We start from the raw sequence: 15,616 nt of genomic DNA, 5'->3' as shown, positions 1-15,616 counted from the left end.
TTTGACAACCTTGCTTAGTTGGCATTTGGTGCACCGAGGTTGCTGCTCATGTCCTTCCTGAGCTTCACATAGCTGAGCCCGCTGTGTGTAAATGTACTTGAAACATACCTTGCAATATTTCAGTGCATTTATACATTATTTTTTCACTTGGGTGAACTGCTTTGCATCAAGTCTCAAAAGGAAAACTCAGTATTTTTAGTAAATGGCCCCATGCCGACGATGGTGTCGTTGTTCTAACCATTTAACCGTCTAACAAACGCTCACATTCCTCACTCATTACTTAAAATTAATTTTATTACAGTTATATTAATTACAGTTGTCATGATCACAGGTCCCATATTTCCACAGGTTATAGAAAATAAAAAAAACATGTAATTTCGGAAAATGAAAATACTGCAAAAAAGGAACAACTGGATGCTTGTATGTGTTTTTACATTAAATTAACTTCTGCAACTAAACCCGACCATCTGAGGAGTCAATGTTTAGTCAGAGTAAAGCCTCATACTTTGTTGTCTGATTAGAATAAAATTGTCATTGTGGACAAAATAAAATATACAATCAAGGCTTTTTGCTTGCACCCACATACATACAGTGTACATACAGTACACACTGCACATACACAGAAAAAACACGTACTACCAGCAAAAGTTCATATTCAAGTATAACGTCATAACTGAGGTGTGTTTATTTTTATGTCAGGAACATTTCGAATCCTGGCCAGTGGCTCAGTATGTTGGCCAGAAAACCTTTAATAACTTATTACTTACATTTTGAAGGGTATTGGCATAAATTTTAAAATATTATAAGGAGAACAGCCTGTTTGTGCTCTAATTATAATAATATATTTTTAATGTGTTTTTGTGTTGTCCATCTAATACTTAAACTCAAAAGCTGAGCCTGGAAGTTCGTTCTTAACCTTGAAATGCACATACTAGCTTTTTCCAGAGCTTTCAACCGCATCTCATATTTATTAGCAGATGTAGTTGGCCAAAATGTAAAAACGTTTCACAAGTATGGGAACTCTGGTGATAAAAAGTGGTTGTATATGAGGGGAGATTGTTGTAATCGCTGTTTTGGGGTACAACAAATATCAGCTTCATCCACTGGTGAAGGCTATTAGATGTGGTTGAAAACTCTGGAATAAAATAGAAGGTGGTCCTTGAATAAATATATTTTTCGGCAAGTAATAGCAGACAAATCAAATACGAAACTGTGCAGTGACTGATTAAGCTTCTGTATAATAAGCTGCTTTCCACATATTCACTTTGAAAATAAATACATAACAAATAAATATGTCAGAAACGCTTCGTGTCAGATGTCAGTTGAGTGAAATTTCCATCTTCACGTCATTTTCCATCTTATGAAATGTGACTAAAATGAAACTACTAAATGAGTCCAGAGCTGAATTATCTGACAAAGTATGAATGGAAGAATAAGGGACATCATTGGAGTGCACAATATTTACACAGTTGAATTCATTTTGAAGCAATCACCAGCCATGGCTTGTGGGGGTTTTTTTTGGCTTACTTTGGCTTTAAACACAATGGGACACTAGATTTCATGTTTTACTCCTGATCACACAGGACGTGAAGCCAGGTCGTGCGCTCCAGATAATAATGATGAATGAATAAAAAGAGAAATATTAAGAAAAAAGAGAAGTCATGCAGTGAGTCTCCAGCTACATACAGTTAATATTTTCAAAAGGTTTCAGGCCTCACATGCTGTTAGTTCATAAAGTCGTGTTGAAAGTGAGGAAATAAATAAAGTACAGCTCGATCACACGCTGATCTTTTGGCTCATATTCATCACTTTGGATATGCAAAGACAAAGCACACTTTTCTCTTACCTACTGTATCTATCCAGCCACATACTGTATCCATCTGTCAAGTCTCTCCATTCTTCAGGTTATTCATCTTTACACACGTTTGACCATCATCTCAAGTCCGTTTGTCTGTCCACCTTCATCTGAGAAACATGTCAGTCTAACCACATACTCATCCATCAATTTATCAATCTCTTATTGTCAATAAATCCCATGAGAAGACCAAAACTAACAATGACTTTGTACTAACAACTGTCTGTGCAGCCAAAGCTTGATAAATCTTATTCCTCTGTGCTGTAGACCTTCATTGTTGACTAGAAACTAATAAAAACATAAAAATTAGCCACATTTTTACACATCATGGACATTATAATGAACATGGGCACCGTAGTTTTTGACTCAATCTCACACACACCGTCCTGCTGCCGTAAATACTCACTAAAATCCCAAGTGTGTATTAATCTGCAGCTGAAAATAGTCCCTAACAAACCATTTACTCCTATTTTAGTATTTCTTTGCTAAAAACTACAGTGCCCAGCTGTTTGGGGAAATTATTGAGCCTTTTTTAAAAATTAAATTAAATATTTATGACTATTTAAAACACAAAAAATCAAGGTCAGGAAGTCAGAAAGTAGTGAGACTGATGGTTTTCGTCTTTTCATGGGTTTTGTTGACACAACTTGCCTCACTGTGTGCTGCTATTTTCTCTCATTTTTCTTCCGAGTCTGGATTAATGAGGAGGATACGTTCAATGACAGGGATGCTTTTAGTAATTTGTACTAGCAAACTACTCCAGTCTGTACTCCAAATGAAATCCCTGCATCTCTAAACAGCTGCAGTGGTGTAACACTCCCCTGTACTTTGTATTTCCCTAAATAGTGAGTCTGTGATTCCACTATTTGTGTGATTATCAAAGACTGCATTTGTGTCCTTGCGGAGGAGTTTCCTTGAACACAACAAAGTAAATCTTTTCATTCTTTGACACCTACCTTGCCGGCTGATTCATCCTTAAAATCTCAATGTTTGTCTGTTTTGAAATCGTACTTTGGCTGTTCATTGTGACATCGCACATGTCATGGAAAGCACAAGAAACTACTTGAAAGCCATGTGTCCCTTCTCTAGGTGGTCCTGTATTAAATACCTTTCATCCTGCTCAGCAGCTCTGTTCCAATGTTGATGTTGGATCCAGTCAAAAATCATATGTCACTAGAGGTAGGGTGTTGCTGTAAATATCTTCCTCTGGTCACTCTCTGTTAACTTGCTCACTAGTGGCCATTATTATTCTCCCAGGAAACAGCAAAGGAGAACAGTCCCTGCAGTGTGACAGCACTTCTCGTCCTCTCTCTTCTCGTTGCTCCCTCCCTTTTCTGACAGGGGTGGGAGGTTAAGGGAGGTGACGCCTCTGCGTTCTCCCTTCCCCGTGACGATCAGGTGAAGCTGGTGGACGTGCTTAGTAGCGCCCCCTGTGGTTCGTCCTGGACATGGTGAGCGGTAGCGACACAGAGGAGAGAGAGGAGACCTCCCAGTAGAGAGAACGAGACAGGAAGAGCTGGTAGAGGATCACCATGGAGATGGACTGGCAGAGGATCACGCCGATAGTCACCACCTACAGAGAAGGAAGGATTAGTCTCTGCAATTGATATAACTGATATTTTTATACTAATCATATTCCTATTGTCTGAAAATGGAGACATAAGATCAAAGTAAGAGTGAGGTTTTCACTTTACAAAGTGCACATTTAAAAACACAATCAAGTATTCACACCAAAGAGCTGTAGACCTCAAATATAGCTGCCAAAGTTGAAGTGACACTTTTGCTAAACTGTTTGTGTGTTCAAACCTTCTCCTTCTGGTGATCATTGAAGACAACAGACAAGAGGACGAGGACGGGATGACAGAGGAACCACAAGAAGCATCCCTGCATAGAAAAACAAGAAAGACCACATGAGTAGCTGTCGGTAAATATTTGTTTGTCTGGAGGCTGTTAAGAATATATATATGTAGAGTGTAGTTGACCTTGGCGAAGCAGAGGTAGAAGTCTCTCTTCAGGGTGCTCCTCTCAGTGGAGATGATCTGGTAGAGGACGGAGGCCAGCAGGAGGGCCAGGCCCACTCTCAGAGCTATGAGGAGGAGGCCTGCCAGACTCTGCTGGGCGTGGTAGCTGTGATGGTCGCTCTCTGACTCTGAATACTGCTCCCACAGCAGCAGCACGCCCTGAAAATGACACAGTTTTACTGTCAATAGCTCTGGTACATTCAGGTGACTCTTGTAGGTTTCTGATGCTGATAGATTTGAATTTAAACCACAGGTGGGTTCATCTGTTTGCTTATGTTTGACCATAATCATCACAAATCTTCCACAAATTTCACTTACTTTTCTCAAAATCCTGACGTTTTAAAGAGAATTCTGACTTTCCTCTGATATTTGTTGCATTTTTGGGTTCAATCTGAACCACGTCACTCTTATCAGATGAGCGTACCTGTGTAACGACTCCACCAACAGCGACGGCCGTGGAAGCCGGAGACTGTTCCCACTGCAGAGGTCTGGACTGAGGTTTCCGGCCTCGACTCAGAGTCCAGCCCATACACAGGCTCAGTAACGTGTACAGCATGGACACCTGGGACACCATATCCCAGACTGCACAGGGGCAGGAAGGAGTGAAAAAGAAGTAATCCCGACAGTGAATTAGGCTTTAGAAACAGATTTAAAAAATACAGATGAAACAAAGGACATATTTAAGGGAATATGAGGACATACACTCTGCCAGACTGCCCATCAGAGGGATTCCAACACCGTCTCTGGAGTACCTGCAGAGCACAAGACGAGGGGACAGGAAACCACTAGGACATTATTTCATATTCTTCTCAGTACCAATGCATGATTCATTTAGTTCAATAAAACTTTATTTATCCCTGTTATCCATTAGACACACATACAATAAATAAAAACCAAACATGGACATGGTAATGTAAAGTAAATTAGAAGATAAATATAAGTATGCCCCAAAAAGTCTAAAAAACTCAAAGTAATGAAAGCATAAATAACTAAATGTTCTATATGGGTACCCTATGTAATATATGGAGTAGAGAAAACAATCTGTAAAGGGAAAATAACTCTGCTGCTCACAGCTCAAAGTCACAAGCCAAAGAGATAAGGAACCTGGGTATTAATATTTTAGTTCATAGGGCAGCTTTGTCTGGTTTTTACTGCCTCTACCTGGCCAAGTGGATGTAGTTGCAGAGAGCAGAGCAGCACTGTAACGCCAGCGCTGTGGTCAGCACTTTGAGGACAGTGTGCATGGGACCTCCTTTCCTCAGAGCCTGGTACAGAGGCTGGATGTAGATACAGCAGGCTATGAAGTAGGCCAGCAGCAGGAGGAAGTAGAAACTGTGGAGACCTGGGAGAGAGAAAAGAAGAAAAGGAGTCCCACATGAATGATACAGATGCCTAAGGACCAATCCCCCCACCAGTTTTACACATCATAACACTGAGTTATAATTAGATAATTATTATGTTGCATCTCTGAAGAGTGCAGTTCAGAGATATTCAGTATCATTATTGACAGTATTTTCTGTTGTTTAAATATTTAACACCAACATCTTTTTTTTAATAGCACAAACACATACAGCAGTAGATTTGTTATAAAGCAAACAAATACAGCTTATCGGGCAATTAGTACTGTTTATTATGCTGGCTTCTGTAATAGGTCACAACCTGGGAATCCCTTCTTCTTCTTCTTCTTGGAAAAAAAATCAAACAGATGCTTAAGTTGGAGTTTCTAGGTAAGAGAGTAATGATACGTTCCCTGCTTTCAACTTCCTATCTCCAACGACAACAAATGCAGCACACTGTGTGATTTCTGGCACTTGTTGTGTGCGCGAGTATTCGGGATGTCTGACCTGCCTCCTCTGCACTGAAGTGATCCAGAGGGTTTCCTGCTGAGTCGGCGTTGAACAGCAGGACGGTAAAAGTGAGATCAGCATGAGAAGGAATCGCTGCGCTTTCCTGCAGAGACAGACAGTGAACAAATGGAGAAAAAAAAGAAACAAATGGCCTCTTAGTATCAATAAAACGACTGACACTGGATATTATTCTGCTGCTGCCACATAAGCTCTTACTGTTACCTGGCATGTATATCTATCAGCATACAGGGCCTGCCAGACTGTAGGGGAGGACTGATGAGGGATCGTCTGGTTGTGTTCTTCTTGACTGAGGGAAACTGAAAGCAGAAAGAATCACAGCGACGTTAAGTGACAGCGTGGTGGAAGGAGAGGGGATCAATACAGCTGCATTGCATCCATCATATCAGACATCTTACTGATGAACTGAGCTCTAGAGAGCCTGTCAGAGCAGCTGAGGTTGTCCAGGTCTGGCTCCATGTCCTGATACAACAGCAATCTGGACTCCTTCTCTACGGCCAGAGCGGAGTTTTCCAGCCGGCAGACGAACAGACCGTCATCACCTACAGAGAGATAGAGAAGGGTGTTAGACTGATGGGTGATAAGAAAAATAACACGTTTCCAACCACCTCTGCTTTTTCACAGATTTTTATGTGATTTACTTTCAGCCAAGGGGAGAATTTACATATTTATTAGATTTCATAAAAAAGATGGTATGTGTTTAATCTCATCTAATTAAATAATGCTGCTCTGCCGGCCATAGTGTTTAAATTGATTGATTGATTGTGTTTTCCACAGTGGATAAAGGTAACTATGTACATTTACTAAGTGCTTTAGTTAAGTACAATTTTGAGGTACTTGTTCTTTGCTTGAGTATTTCCATTTTATGCTACTTTAAACTTCTACAAAGTAGTGTAAAATGTTATGACTTTGAGCTGCATTAGTGTGTGAAATGTGCTATATAAATAAAATGTACTATTATTATTATTATCATTATAAAAACACGTCATACACTAACATGATGCAGTGCCATTACTATTAATCTACCGAAAATATCTAAAATTAGCACCACATTGATGAACTACAGCATTATAATGCTCTTACATGTATTTATTAGTGATAAAAACAAACAATATACTAAAATAATATTACACCCTAAAAAAGAAGTCAGTCTGCATAAAGTACTTTTACTTTTAATACTTCAAGTACACTTTGCTGATAATACATCTATACTTTTACTTAACATTTTGAGTTCAGGACTTTTGCTTGGAATCAGGTATTTTTAGACTGAAGTATTTCTACTTTAACTTAAGTAAAGGATCTGAGTACTTCCTCCATCTCTGGTTTTCCCTTCTTCTTGGATCGGGGAGAAACATTTGGAGATGCAGAAAAGACAAAAGGCTGGTCTGTAACCTGCAGGGCTTCTGGTTTATTTTATATTTTCATAATTTTTCACAAAGTGTGTCTTAAAACAACAGTCAGGTGCCCATATGAACAGTGAAAGATGTTTTCCTCACTGTAATAATTTCTCCTGTTCATACTGACCATTAAAAGATCCCCTTCAAATGTGCTGTCATTGTAAGTGATGGAGGCCAAAATCCAGTCATTTTAGTGCAAAAATACATTTAAAAGTTGATGTGAAGCTTATATGAGGCTCCAGCAGTCTAAGTTAGTCATGTTAAGTGCATATCTACCATATTTACAGTCTTTTTAGCATCAAATTCCCTCTTTATGTTTCCCGGGCCAGTGTTTCCCTGTTGAGGTGTGGTTGAAGTTTAGTAACTAAAAGAGGGACTTTGGCACTAAAAACTGTAACGTTGAAAGATATCTACTTGATTTGACTCATTTGGACAGCTGAAGCTTCATATTAGCTTCAGATATACTTTTAAAGACATTTTTGCACAGAAGGAGGACTGTGGAGTTTGTCCCCCATCACTTACATTGCATTATGAGGGCATCTTCTAATAACCAGCATGAACAGGAGGGGTGATTATGGAAAGTAAAACCTATTTAAATGTTGATATGGGCTCCTGACTGATATTTTAAGACACACTTGAAAAATTGTGAACCCGTCCTTTAAGTGGAGTAATCATTACAGCGGTCACTGCAAGTCTATCGGGTCATTAAAAGTGATGTAAACCATCAATGCAGAGATTATCAAAGTGATGATGACGCGCAGTTAATGTTACACCCGTCGGGGATGTATTTCTAGGGGCAAGAAGCAAGAAAACGAAAGAAAAACTGTGAATTGAATCAATATATCGTCATGTAAGAAATAACAGTGAACACAGTCTGATCCTGCCGCTGTCGAGATGACACGTTAGCAGGAAAACACCGTTATGTGATTACCTTGGTACATGAATTTAGTGATGAACTGGCCGTTTTGCTGTCTCGCCACTTCGCTCTTCAAAAGTCCCTTCACAGTTTTCCCAAAAGCCTCCGAGCTGAGCAGTATTGCGACAATAAGTGTGGCTGTAATATACGACATTGTCTCCCCTTTTTTACAGTCTAACGTTATAGACAAAATAAACGGTAGCTAATCAATTCAATGAGCCACGAAGCCAGAAGTCAAGCAGCTGCGTCAAGTTACGGCCCGTTACAAAGGAACAACCCGGAAGTCAACGTTTCTGCCGTCAAACAAAAGCCTTCCAGGCAATATAATGTTATAGTTTAATTTATTTAGATTTATTTTATTGTTTTATTGGTATGTATTTATTTCATTTAGTGTTTTCTCATTTTATAATTTTATATTTGACTTGTGTCTATTGTTGTTTCTTTTATTATTGTAACTGTTCTCTTACCATTCACTTATCTTTCGTTGTTGTTTTTAATTATTCGATTAATTCTATTAAAGTAGGTTTATGAAATTGTTTCATTCTAATCTGTTATTATTTTTTATTACACTGTGTAAAAAAGTGTAATAAGAGTGATTTCTTATGTCTAAAAAGTACCGAAAATGGCTATTATTTCCTTCAAACTTTGCTTCTGTGATCAGGACAGTGATACGCTTTGCTTTCAGAATATGTGGATTTAAGATAGTAATACGTCACTTAACCATATTTTTTAAAAGTATAAACCTTTGAAAATAACTTGAGGAAGTTACATGTGTATTGTATCCATTGTAGCTCACTTGACGCTGTTGCCGTGGCCACTGGACAGCGTTGACAGTTTGATTGATCCGGGATCCACGCAATCACACAGTACCAACTTCACCGCGTCACATTAAAAAACCAATCAGAGAGAAAAAAGCAGTCTATTTGTTCCAAACGTCCCGCCCATTTCCAACGTGTCAACACTAACGTAAAACCCCTGCGACTGTCGCACATTACACAATGCATCTACTGTACGAGTTAAACAGCAGGCTGGATAACGGATTATAAGTATTATAATAACGAACTAACGACCAATAGATAAAACTCTTACACAGGAGTGTACAATGTCGTTTTTACATCTGTAGAAAACATTAATGTCAACAGACAGCCGTTGGTCCACTGTCGTGATGGACTTCAACAGGACTGTTCTGGTGACTGGAGGCTCTGGATTCATGTGAGTTCATGTAATAATGCTGATAAAACTAAAAAATAAAGATATAAATGTTGTCTATTACTGTTCATAGCTCAGTTTTAAGCAGCTGAACCTCTCTAGCTCCTCGGTTGTTAATGCCACAAAAGACGAAACCATCTCTTCCGGTTTTTCTTTTCTGTTTATACTGAAATGTATCAAATATAGTCTATAGGTTAACTATCATTTCTAAACCACGTTGACATGACATAAGAGAAAAGGCAGCTCACACAGAAAAAGAAATGTGTATTAAATTGAAGTTCTTCAGTGATGACTTGTATTAAGACATAAAAATAATTGCTTGGAATAATAATGTGTCTGATTTGGTTTTTCCACAAAAAAGTCAATTAAATCATAGTGAAACTCAAACATCCAACTGAAGGAACAAGAAAACATTTTTAAGTGAAGGGAGACTTTAAAGGACAGGTCCACAGTTTTTCCAAGTCTGTCTTGAAACAACAGTCAGGTGCCCAAATGAACCCTAAAATATAATGAACATTATCTAAAGCTAATATGAAGCTTCAAATCAAGTAGATATCTTTCAACGTTACAGTCTTTTTAGTGCCAAAGTCCCCCTCACTATACTTCCACCGCAGCTCAACAGGGAAACACTGTCTGAGGAAACACAAAGAGGGACTTTGATGCTAAAAAGACTGTAAATGTGGCAGATATCCACTTGATATGACTAACTCAGATTTCTGAAGCCTCATATAAGTTTCACATCAACTTTTAAATGCATATTTGCACAAAATGACTGTGTGGACATACTGTGGATTTTAACCTCCATCACTTATATTGACAGCATATTCAAATGGGATCTTTTAATAGCCAGTATGAACAGGAGGAATGATTACCGTGAGGAAAACCTCTTTCATTGTTCATATGGACACCTGACTTTGTGAATTCAGCTGCCTCCCTTGTGAGGCAGCTGAATTCACAAGATCACTAGATCATGCAAAAGTCCAACTTGTCTGGCTTCAAGCTATGTGCTTTTGTGCCAGTCAGCATTATATGAGGATTCTCGCACAATCTTACAAATCCAGCTGCCTCTTAAGGTTAGATGGTGATAGATAGATGGTTCATCCAATCACTTGCAAAGTATTTTTTGAAAGTACCTGCCTTTTACCAAACAGTTTCCAAGAAAGACTTCTCAGATGGTTCTGTGTAACAAACCATCTGGTGCGTCAGGTTAATTCTAAGACACACTTGAAAAATTGTGAACCTGTCCTTTAAAGGGGCTCTCCAGCGATTTAATACAGCACTTGAGGCTGATAGAGTTGACTATCTTATGTTTTGGTCGGTCTTATGATGACTGTATCTCCATCTCTCCTTCTCTTTCTCTAGTGGCTCCCATCTTGTGTGCTCACTGGTCAACAGACACCCTGACTGGAGAATTATCAATCTGGATAATGTAAGTCTCCGCTCTGTGTACCTGCTATTGCAGTGGTGGAAGAAGTATTCAGATGCTAAAGTTTTGCAGTAAAAGTAGTGGTTTGGTCCCTCTGACTGATATATTATTATATATGAAATCATTAGATTATTAATACTGAAGCATCAGTGTTAGAGCAGCATGTTACTGTTGTAGCTGCTGGAGGTGAAGCTAGTTTCAACTACTTTATATACAGTTAGCTAGTTTAGTCCAGTGGTTCCCAATGTAGGGATTGGGCCCCTCCAAAGGGTCACCAGATAAATCTGAGGGGTCATGAGATGATTAATGGGAGAGGAAAGAAGAAAAAATGAAGTTCTGATACACAAATCTGTTCTCCGTTTTTGGACTTTTTCTCTAATCTTTGATCTTTGGTGAAATATTGGATACCTCAAAATTGTACTTAAGTACAGTACTTGAGTAAAGTTACTTTCCACCACTGTGATGTTGTCTTTGTCCACAGATGAATTAATTAATTAATATAAATGTACATGTGTCAGTGGTGAGATAACAAAACACAATTCTGTAAGAAACTCATTATCTGATCTGTTCCAGTTGGATTACTGCTGCAGCCCCAGGAGTCTGGAGAGTGTTGAAGACAGAGCAAACTACACCTTTATCAGGGTGAGAGCTGCTGACTTTAGTACTATGGAACTTGATAGATTGACCTCTGAGAGCAGCTGGCTTGTCAACAGCATGTGATATAGTGACCTCAGTTAAAACATAACTAGAATGATGACTATGAGTGAGTACTTTGATGGTAAAACGATAAATAGGCAAAAGCAACTTTGTTCCAGCTCCTATTCATATGTACGTCTGTCTTAACAGGGGGATGTGTGCAACTCTCGGCTGGTAAACCACATCTTCAACACAGAAAACGTCGATGTGATCTTCCACCTGGCAGCCAAAACGCACGTTGGTGAGCAGCAGTTGTTCAATCTGAGGTCATGTGTGTACTGATGATGAACCTTTTGCCTTCTTCTTTACTCCACTGTGGTGTTTGTTCCCTCAGATGCATCGTTTGAAAATCCGTCTAGTTTCCAGCGGGTCAACATTGATGGAACCAGAGTTTTACTTGGAGCCGCACATCAGGCCCAATACCAGCCACAACGCTTCATCTATGTCAGCACCGATGAAGTGTACGGAGCCAGTCTGGACAAGGTCAGTAATCGTTGGGTGGATTTAAGGGGTTTGGGTTTGTTGTTGGGTCATTTAGTAGGTGTGTTGATGGATTTTGATGGTTTGTTTTCTGCAGGTGTTTGATGAGAGCAGCCCAGTGAGGCCATCCAATCCATATTCTGCCACTAAAGCAGCTGCAGAGTATCTGGTCAGATCCTACTGGGACAAATATAAGGTACAAACACACTGAGGCAGGGAAGAAGCTTCTAAACTAAATGAAAGAACAAGTTTTTAAAGAGTTTAAACAATTTAAATTGACTCACTGGAGGTGTTAGCTCTTGATTTTTTTACTGTTATGGCATGTTTTTTTTCTAACAAGACTTTCTGAACAAGAAAACTGAAAAATAATCAGTGACTACTTGATAATCGCTTCATCTTAAAGTCTTTTTTAAGCAAAAATGCCAAACATTACTTAGTTTCAACTTCTAAATTGTGAGAAATTGCTGCTTTTCTTTGTCACACATGTTAGTAAACTGAAAATATTTAGTTTTAATTTAGCTAATTGATCATCTTGGGCTTAAGGAAACTGTGATGGGCATTCTGGCATTTTTCAGATGAAACAATTCATATTTGATTTGTATGAACAGGATCATATATATATATATTTTGTATAATATTCCTGCATTTCCAGGTTGCATTCACACCAGTTAAAACAATGTGACAACAGTTTTATTCAACTTTTAAATGAGTCTGAAATCATTTAAAGATGCATGTAAAGATATGAAGTTTGTGGTTCTCTGTGTGTTGATGCTGCTCTGTCTGTCCATTATCAGTTTCCCATCATCATTACAAGGAGTAACAACACCTACGGGCCCAGACAGTACACTGAGAAGGTACAGTGACACTGACTGACGACACTGCCGCTAGTTTTAACCTTTATGAGTAACAATGAACGGATTTAACGGATCTATAAGATTGTAATTATTGATTGGTCTGAAGGTTAACAGTCCTCAGGAGCCACAATTGGCCTTGTGCAAGATATTTGCAGTCTAATCCAACAAAATGTTTTACTTTTTCCACACATTTTTTCTGGATTACAAGAAGTGTCCTTACCTGCTTCTGTCAGGAGGCTTGTTTTGCAAACAGGGGAAACATTAGGCAGGATTAATGCAGATTTTACTGCACCAGGTAAACAAAAGTGAGCTCAATGATCTTTAACTTTATCTTAAGGCCAAGCTCACCTCCACAGGTGTTTTGAGTCATACTGGCTGATTAAATCTTAAGCTTTGGGTGGAGCTATGCTGTGAAATAGCATGAGGTCAGATCCTATGTTAATAAAGGTGCGGTCATACCAGATTTTACCTGGCAAAATATACTTGCATGCTAAAAGTAAACTTTATTTCTATAGCGTCTTTCAAAACCAGAGTAACAAGGTGCTTCACAAAATACAATTTCCATAAAATATAGGTTCAGTTTTAGCGTACATACTGGATTTCAACATAGAGAAATGAGATAGCGAACATAGAGAAATTAAAAGAACATAGACAGAAAATACAATAAAAATGGGGATTTCAAGGAGTAGTCAAACATAGATAAAAGAAAATATAAGGCTAACAACTGCATTCAATAAAGTTATAAATAATAGAGCTTCAAACTCTTTACTGTCATTAAACAATAATATATTATTCTGTGTCCAACTGACTTTTAAAACCATCTTTTTCATCTTTCAGGTCATTCCAAGGTTTCTCACCCTCTTGCAAATGGACAAGAAATGGTACGTGTGTTTCTATCCTGCTTTACACACACTTCAGGATTCAAACTGGCAACCCTCTGGTTTCAATCCAGCTCTATTGTTTGTTTGTTTTTCCAGCATATTAAAAAGAAAAACAAATCTTTTCTCTCTCTACTCTCTGCTGCAGTACCATCCAGGGAACCCTCCCTAAATCCCGCCATTTCCTGTTTGTCGATGACGCCGTCAACGCCTTCCTGCTGGTTCTGCAGAAAGGGGTTGTGGGAGAAATCTACAATGTGGGGACAAACTGTGAGATTCCCATCATGCAGCTGGCAAGGGAACTTGTTAAGATGGTGGGTTCAGGATGTAAATGGACTGAATTCACTGTATTTAAACATTTAAAACATATGCTAATATATCCAGTTATTTATTAAACCTGTATGCGCGTTCTTCAGGTCAAGAACGTGCCAGACTCTGAATTAAATGATTGGCTCGAGTTTGTACCTGACAGGTGAGTCAACCTAACTTGATAATAAGACTCAACTGCCATTTTGTTTCATTTCATTCATTCATCATAAATGTGTCAATTTAAGAGCTAATGTCGTCACCTAACAAAACGAGACTCGTCTGAATGTACTTATGTTCTGTAGGCCGCGGGTTGACCTCCGCTACCCCATCAGATGTGAGAAGCTGCAGCAGCTGGGCTGGAGAGCTGAGGTGTCCTGGGCTGAAGGCATCAGACAGACTGGTACAGTAACACACACACACACAGGGGGCCAGTATGTTAAAGCCCCAACCCACAGTAGATCTGGTCCAACCGTCAGTCCAAAGAAGTGAACATAACAGATATAGAGAAATGTACACGTTGTTTATTCCTGCATGTGTGTCTCCTCTAGTCAAATGGTACCAAGACAACCCAAACTTCTGGTCAGAAGCAACTGAGGACCGAGGACCAATCGGAAGCAAGCTTGAAAATGCTACCAGCCAATGCGTGGCGTCAGCATAGCCCTGCTGCTTGACTGACAGGATGGAGAGTTAACTCAAAAGACACCATGCTGTGACCTTTTTTTGCATGATGTTTTCGTAGCACAGAGGCTATTAATGGCTCAAATAACAAATAATGAACACGTGAGCAAACATCTGTCTGTCTGCGATAAATGTTTATCGGACCAACAGGCCCTGAAGTGCCAGCCAACAGGAAAGCAGAACCGCACCTTCAACCAAAGCAATGTGAAGAAAACTAGCATCACAACTGGAAATGAACGCACTTTATCTTGGTGTTAATTACTGATTCAGAAGAGATTACTAACAAGTGTCTTACTTTGCTCAACTTGGGCCTATTTTACATTTTTTATGCATTTTGTTTAGATGTTAGTCCAGATTGAAGCCTGAAACATTCTCTATAAGAATGTAGAAACTTTAACACACACAATAGATTATAGGACAGTAAGGGCTGCAGAGAATATGTCTTCCCTCTAAATACTGGTGGGATTTCTCATCTGCATTTGGAGCTCTGGCAGCAGCTAGTCTGTCTTCTTACTACCGTTCAGGGCAATACAGAAGCACAAATCAAAGACAACCTCTTCCCTCATTGTCAAACTGCTGCATTGAGCTTTGAACATGTAACATTTTGACCTTGCAGAGCTCCAAATGTGCACGTTCATGTACTTCCCACGGAGTTTGTTTCAGGCTTTACGAGACAATAGATTAGTAACTTTTAATTTCCTTCGCTGCTTTTCCTTCAAAGCTCAAAGTCAGCAGGAAGCTTATAAATATTCCAGTGTTACATATTTTTTACAACACAAGTATTTTGATTAGCTGAAAGGTACCTTGATATTGTCTTAGCAGTCTCCTAATAACAAATGGAGAAGAAGGGCGTCTCAGTCAGGTTTTTTATGTTTTCTAGTTTTTCCAGTCATGCTGTAAAATGTATTTAACTGCAAATAAACTTATTTAATAAAATTTAAAAAAGGTATCTGACTGTGTTTATAGTTTTCTTAGACTTTTAAAGACACACACAAACACACACACACACACAGAAGAAGAAACAGATCAAAA

At 38.9% G+C, this 15,616-nt stretch overlaps 2 protein-coding genes across 2 annotated transcripts; one reads left to right on the top strand and one right to left on the bottom strand.

Annotated features, from left to right (window-relative positions):
• Positions 1–276: 276 nt before the first annotated feature.
• On the bottom strand, positions 277–8,308 carry gpr180 (G protein-coupled receptor 180). Its single transcript, XM_067582869.1, has 10 exons — positions 8,070–8,308; positions 6,140–6,283; positions 5,946–6,040; positions 5,721–5,826; positions 5,038–5,218; positions 4,579–4,628; positions 4,301–4,458; positions 3,838–4,035; positions 3,662–3,739; positions 277–3,428 (listed from the first exon to the last, which is right to left on the bottom strand). The coding sequence occupies exons 1-10, from the start codon at positions 8,206–8,208 to the stop codon at positions 3,273–3,275; spliced, it is 1,305 nt and encodes a 434-aa protein (XP_067438970.1). The 5' UTR covers positions 8,209–8,308; the 3' UTR covers positions 277–3,272.
• Positions 8,309–9,021: 713 nt separating this feature from the next.
• LOC137176869 (dTDP-D-glucose 4,6-dehydratase-like) lies at positions 9,022–15,524 on the top strand. Its single transcript, XM_067582870.1, has 12 exons — positions 9,022–9,266; positions 10,626–10,692; positions 11,263–11,331; positions 11,536–11,626; positions 11,720–11,868; positions 11,963–12,061; positions 12,660–12,719; positions 13,557–13,600; positions 13,746–13,911; positions 14,014–14,069; positions 14,209–14,306; positions 14,455–15,524. The coding sequence occupies exons 1-12, from the start codon at positions 9,187–9,189 to the stop codon at positions 14,562–14,564; spliced, it is 1,089 nt and encodes a 362-aa protein (XP_067438971.1). The 5' UTR covers positions 9,022–9,186; the 3' UTR covers positions 14,565–15,524.
• The last annotated feature ends 92 nt before the right edge of the window (positions 15,525–15,616 follow it).

This window comes from Thunnus thynnus, chromosome 24 (genome assembly GCF_963924715.1).
Source record: "Thunnus thynnus chromosome 24, fThuThy2.1, whole genome shotgun sequence".
In the NCBI taxonomy this organism is placed as follows: domain Eukaryota; kingdom Metazoa; phylum Chordata; class Actinopteri; order Scombriformes; family Scombridae; genus Thunnus; species Thunnus thynnus.
The sequence above is the reverse complement of the archived record's forward strand: the minus strand, read 5'-3'. Positions and strand labels throughout refer to the sequence as shown.

What these genes read in the sequence shown, in the direction of transcription:
- gpr180 (XM_067582869.1), bottom strand. Translation starts at nt 8,208, where the DNA reads ATGTCGTATATTACAGCCACACTTATTGTCGCAATACTGCTCAGCTCG. An exon ending in CTGATAGATATACATGCCAG is followed by an intron (nt 5,827 to 5,945) that starts GTAACAGTAAGA and finishes CTGTCTCTGCAG; the next exon opens with GAAAGCGCAGCGATTCCTTC. An exon ending in TCTACCTCTGCTTCGCCAAG is followed by an intron (nt 3,740 to 3,837) that starts GTCAACTACACT and finishes TTTTCTATGCAG; the next exon opens with GGATGCTTCTTGTGGTTCCT.
- LOC137176869 (XM_067582870.1), top strand. Translation starts at nt 9,187, where the DNA reads ATGTCAACAGACAGCCGTTGGTCCACTGTCGTGATGGACTTCAACAGG. An exon ending in CCAGACAGTACACTGAGAAG is followed by an intron (nt 12,720 to 13,556) that starts GTACAGTGACAC and finishes TTCATCTTTCAG; the next exon opens with GTCATTCCAAGGTTTCTCAC. An exon ending in CTCGAGTTTGTACCTGACAG is followed by an intron (nt 14,070 to 14,208) that starts GTGAGTCAACCT and finishes TATGTTCTGTAG; the next exon opens with GCCGCGGGTTGACCTCCGCT.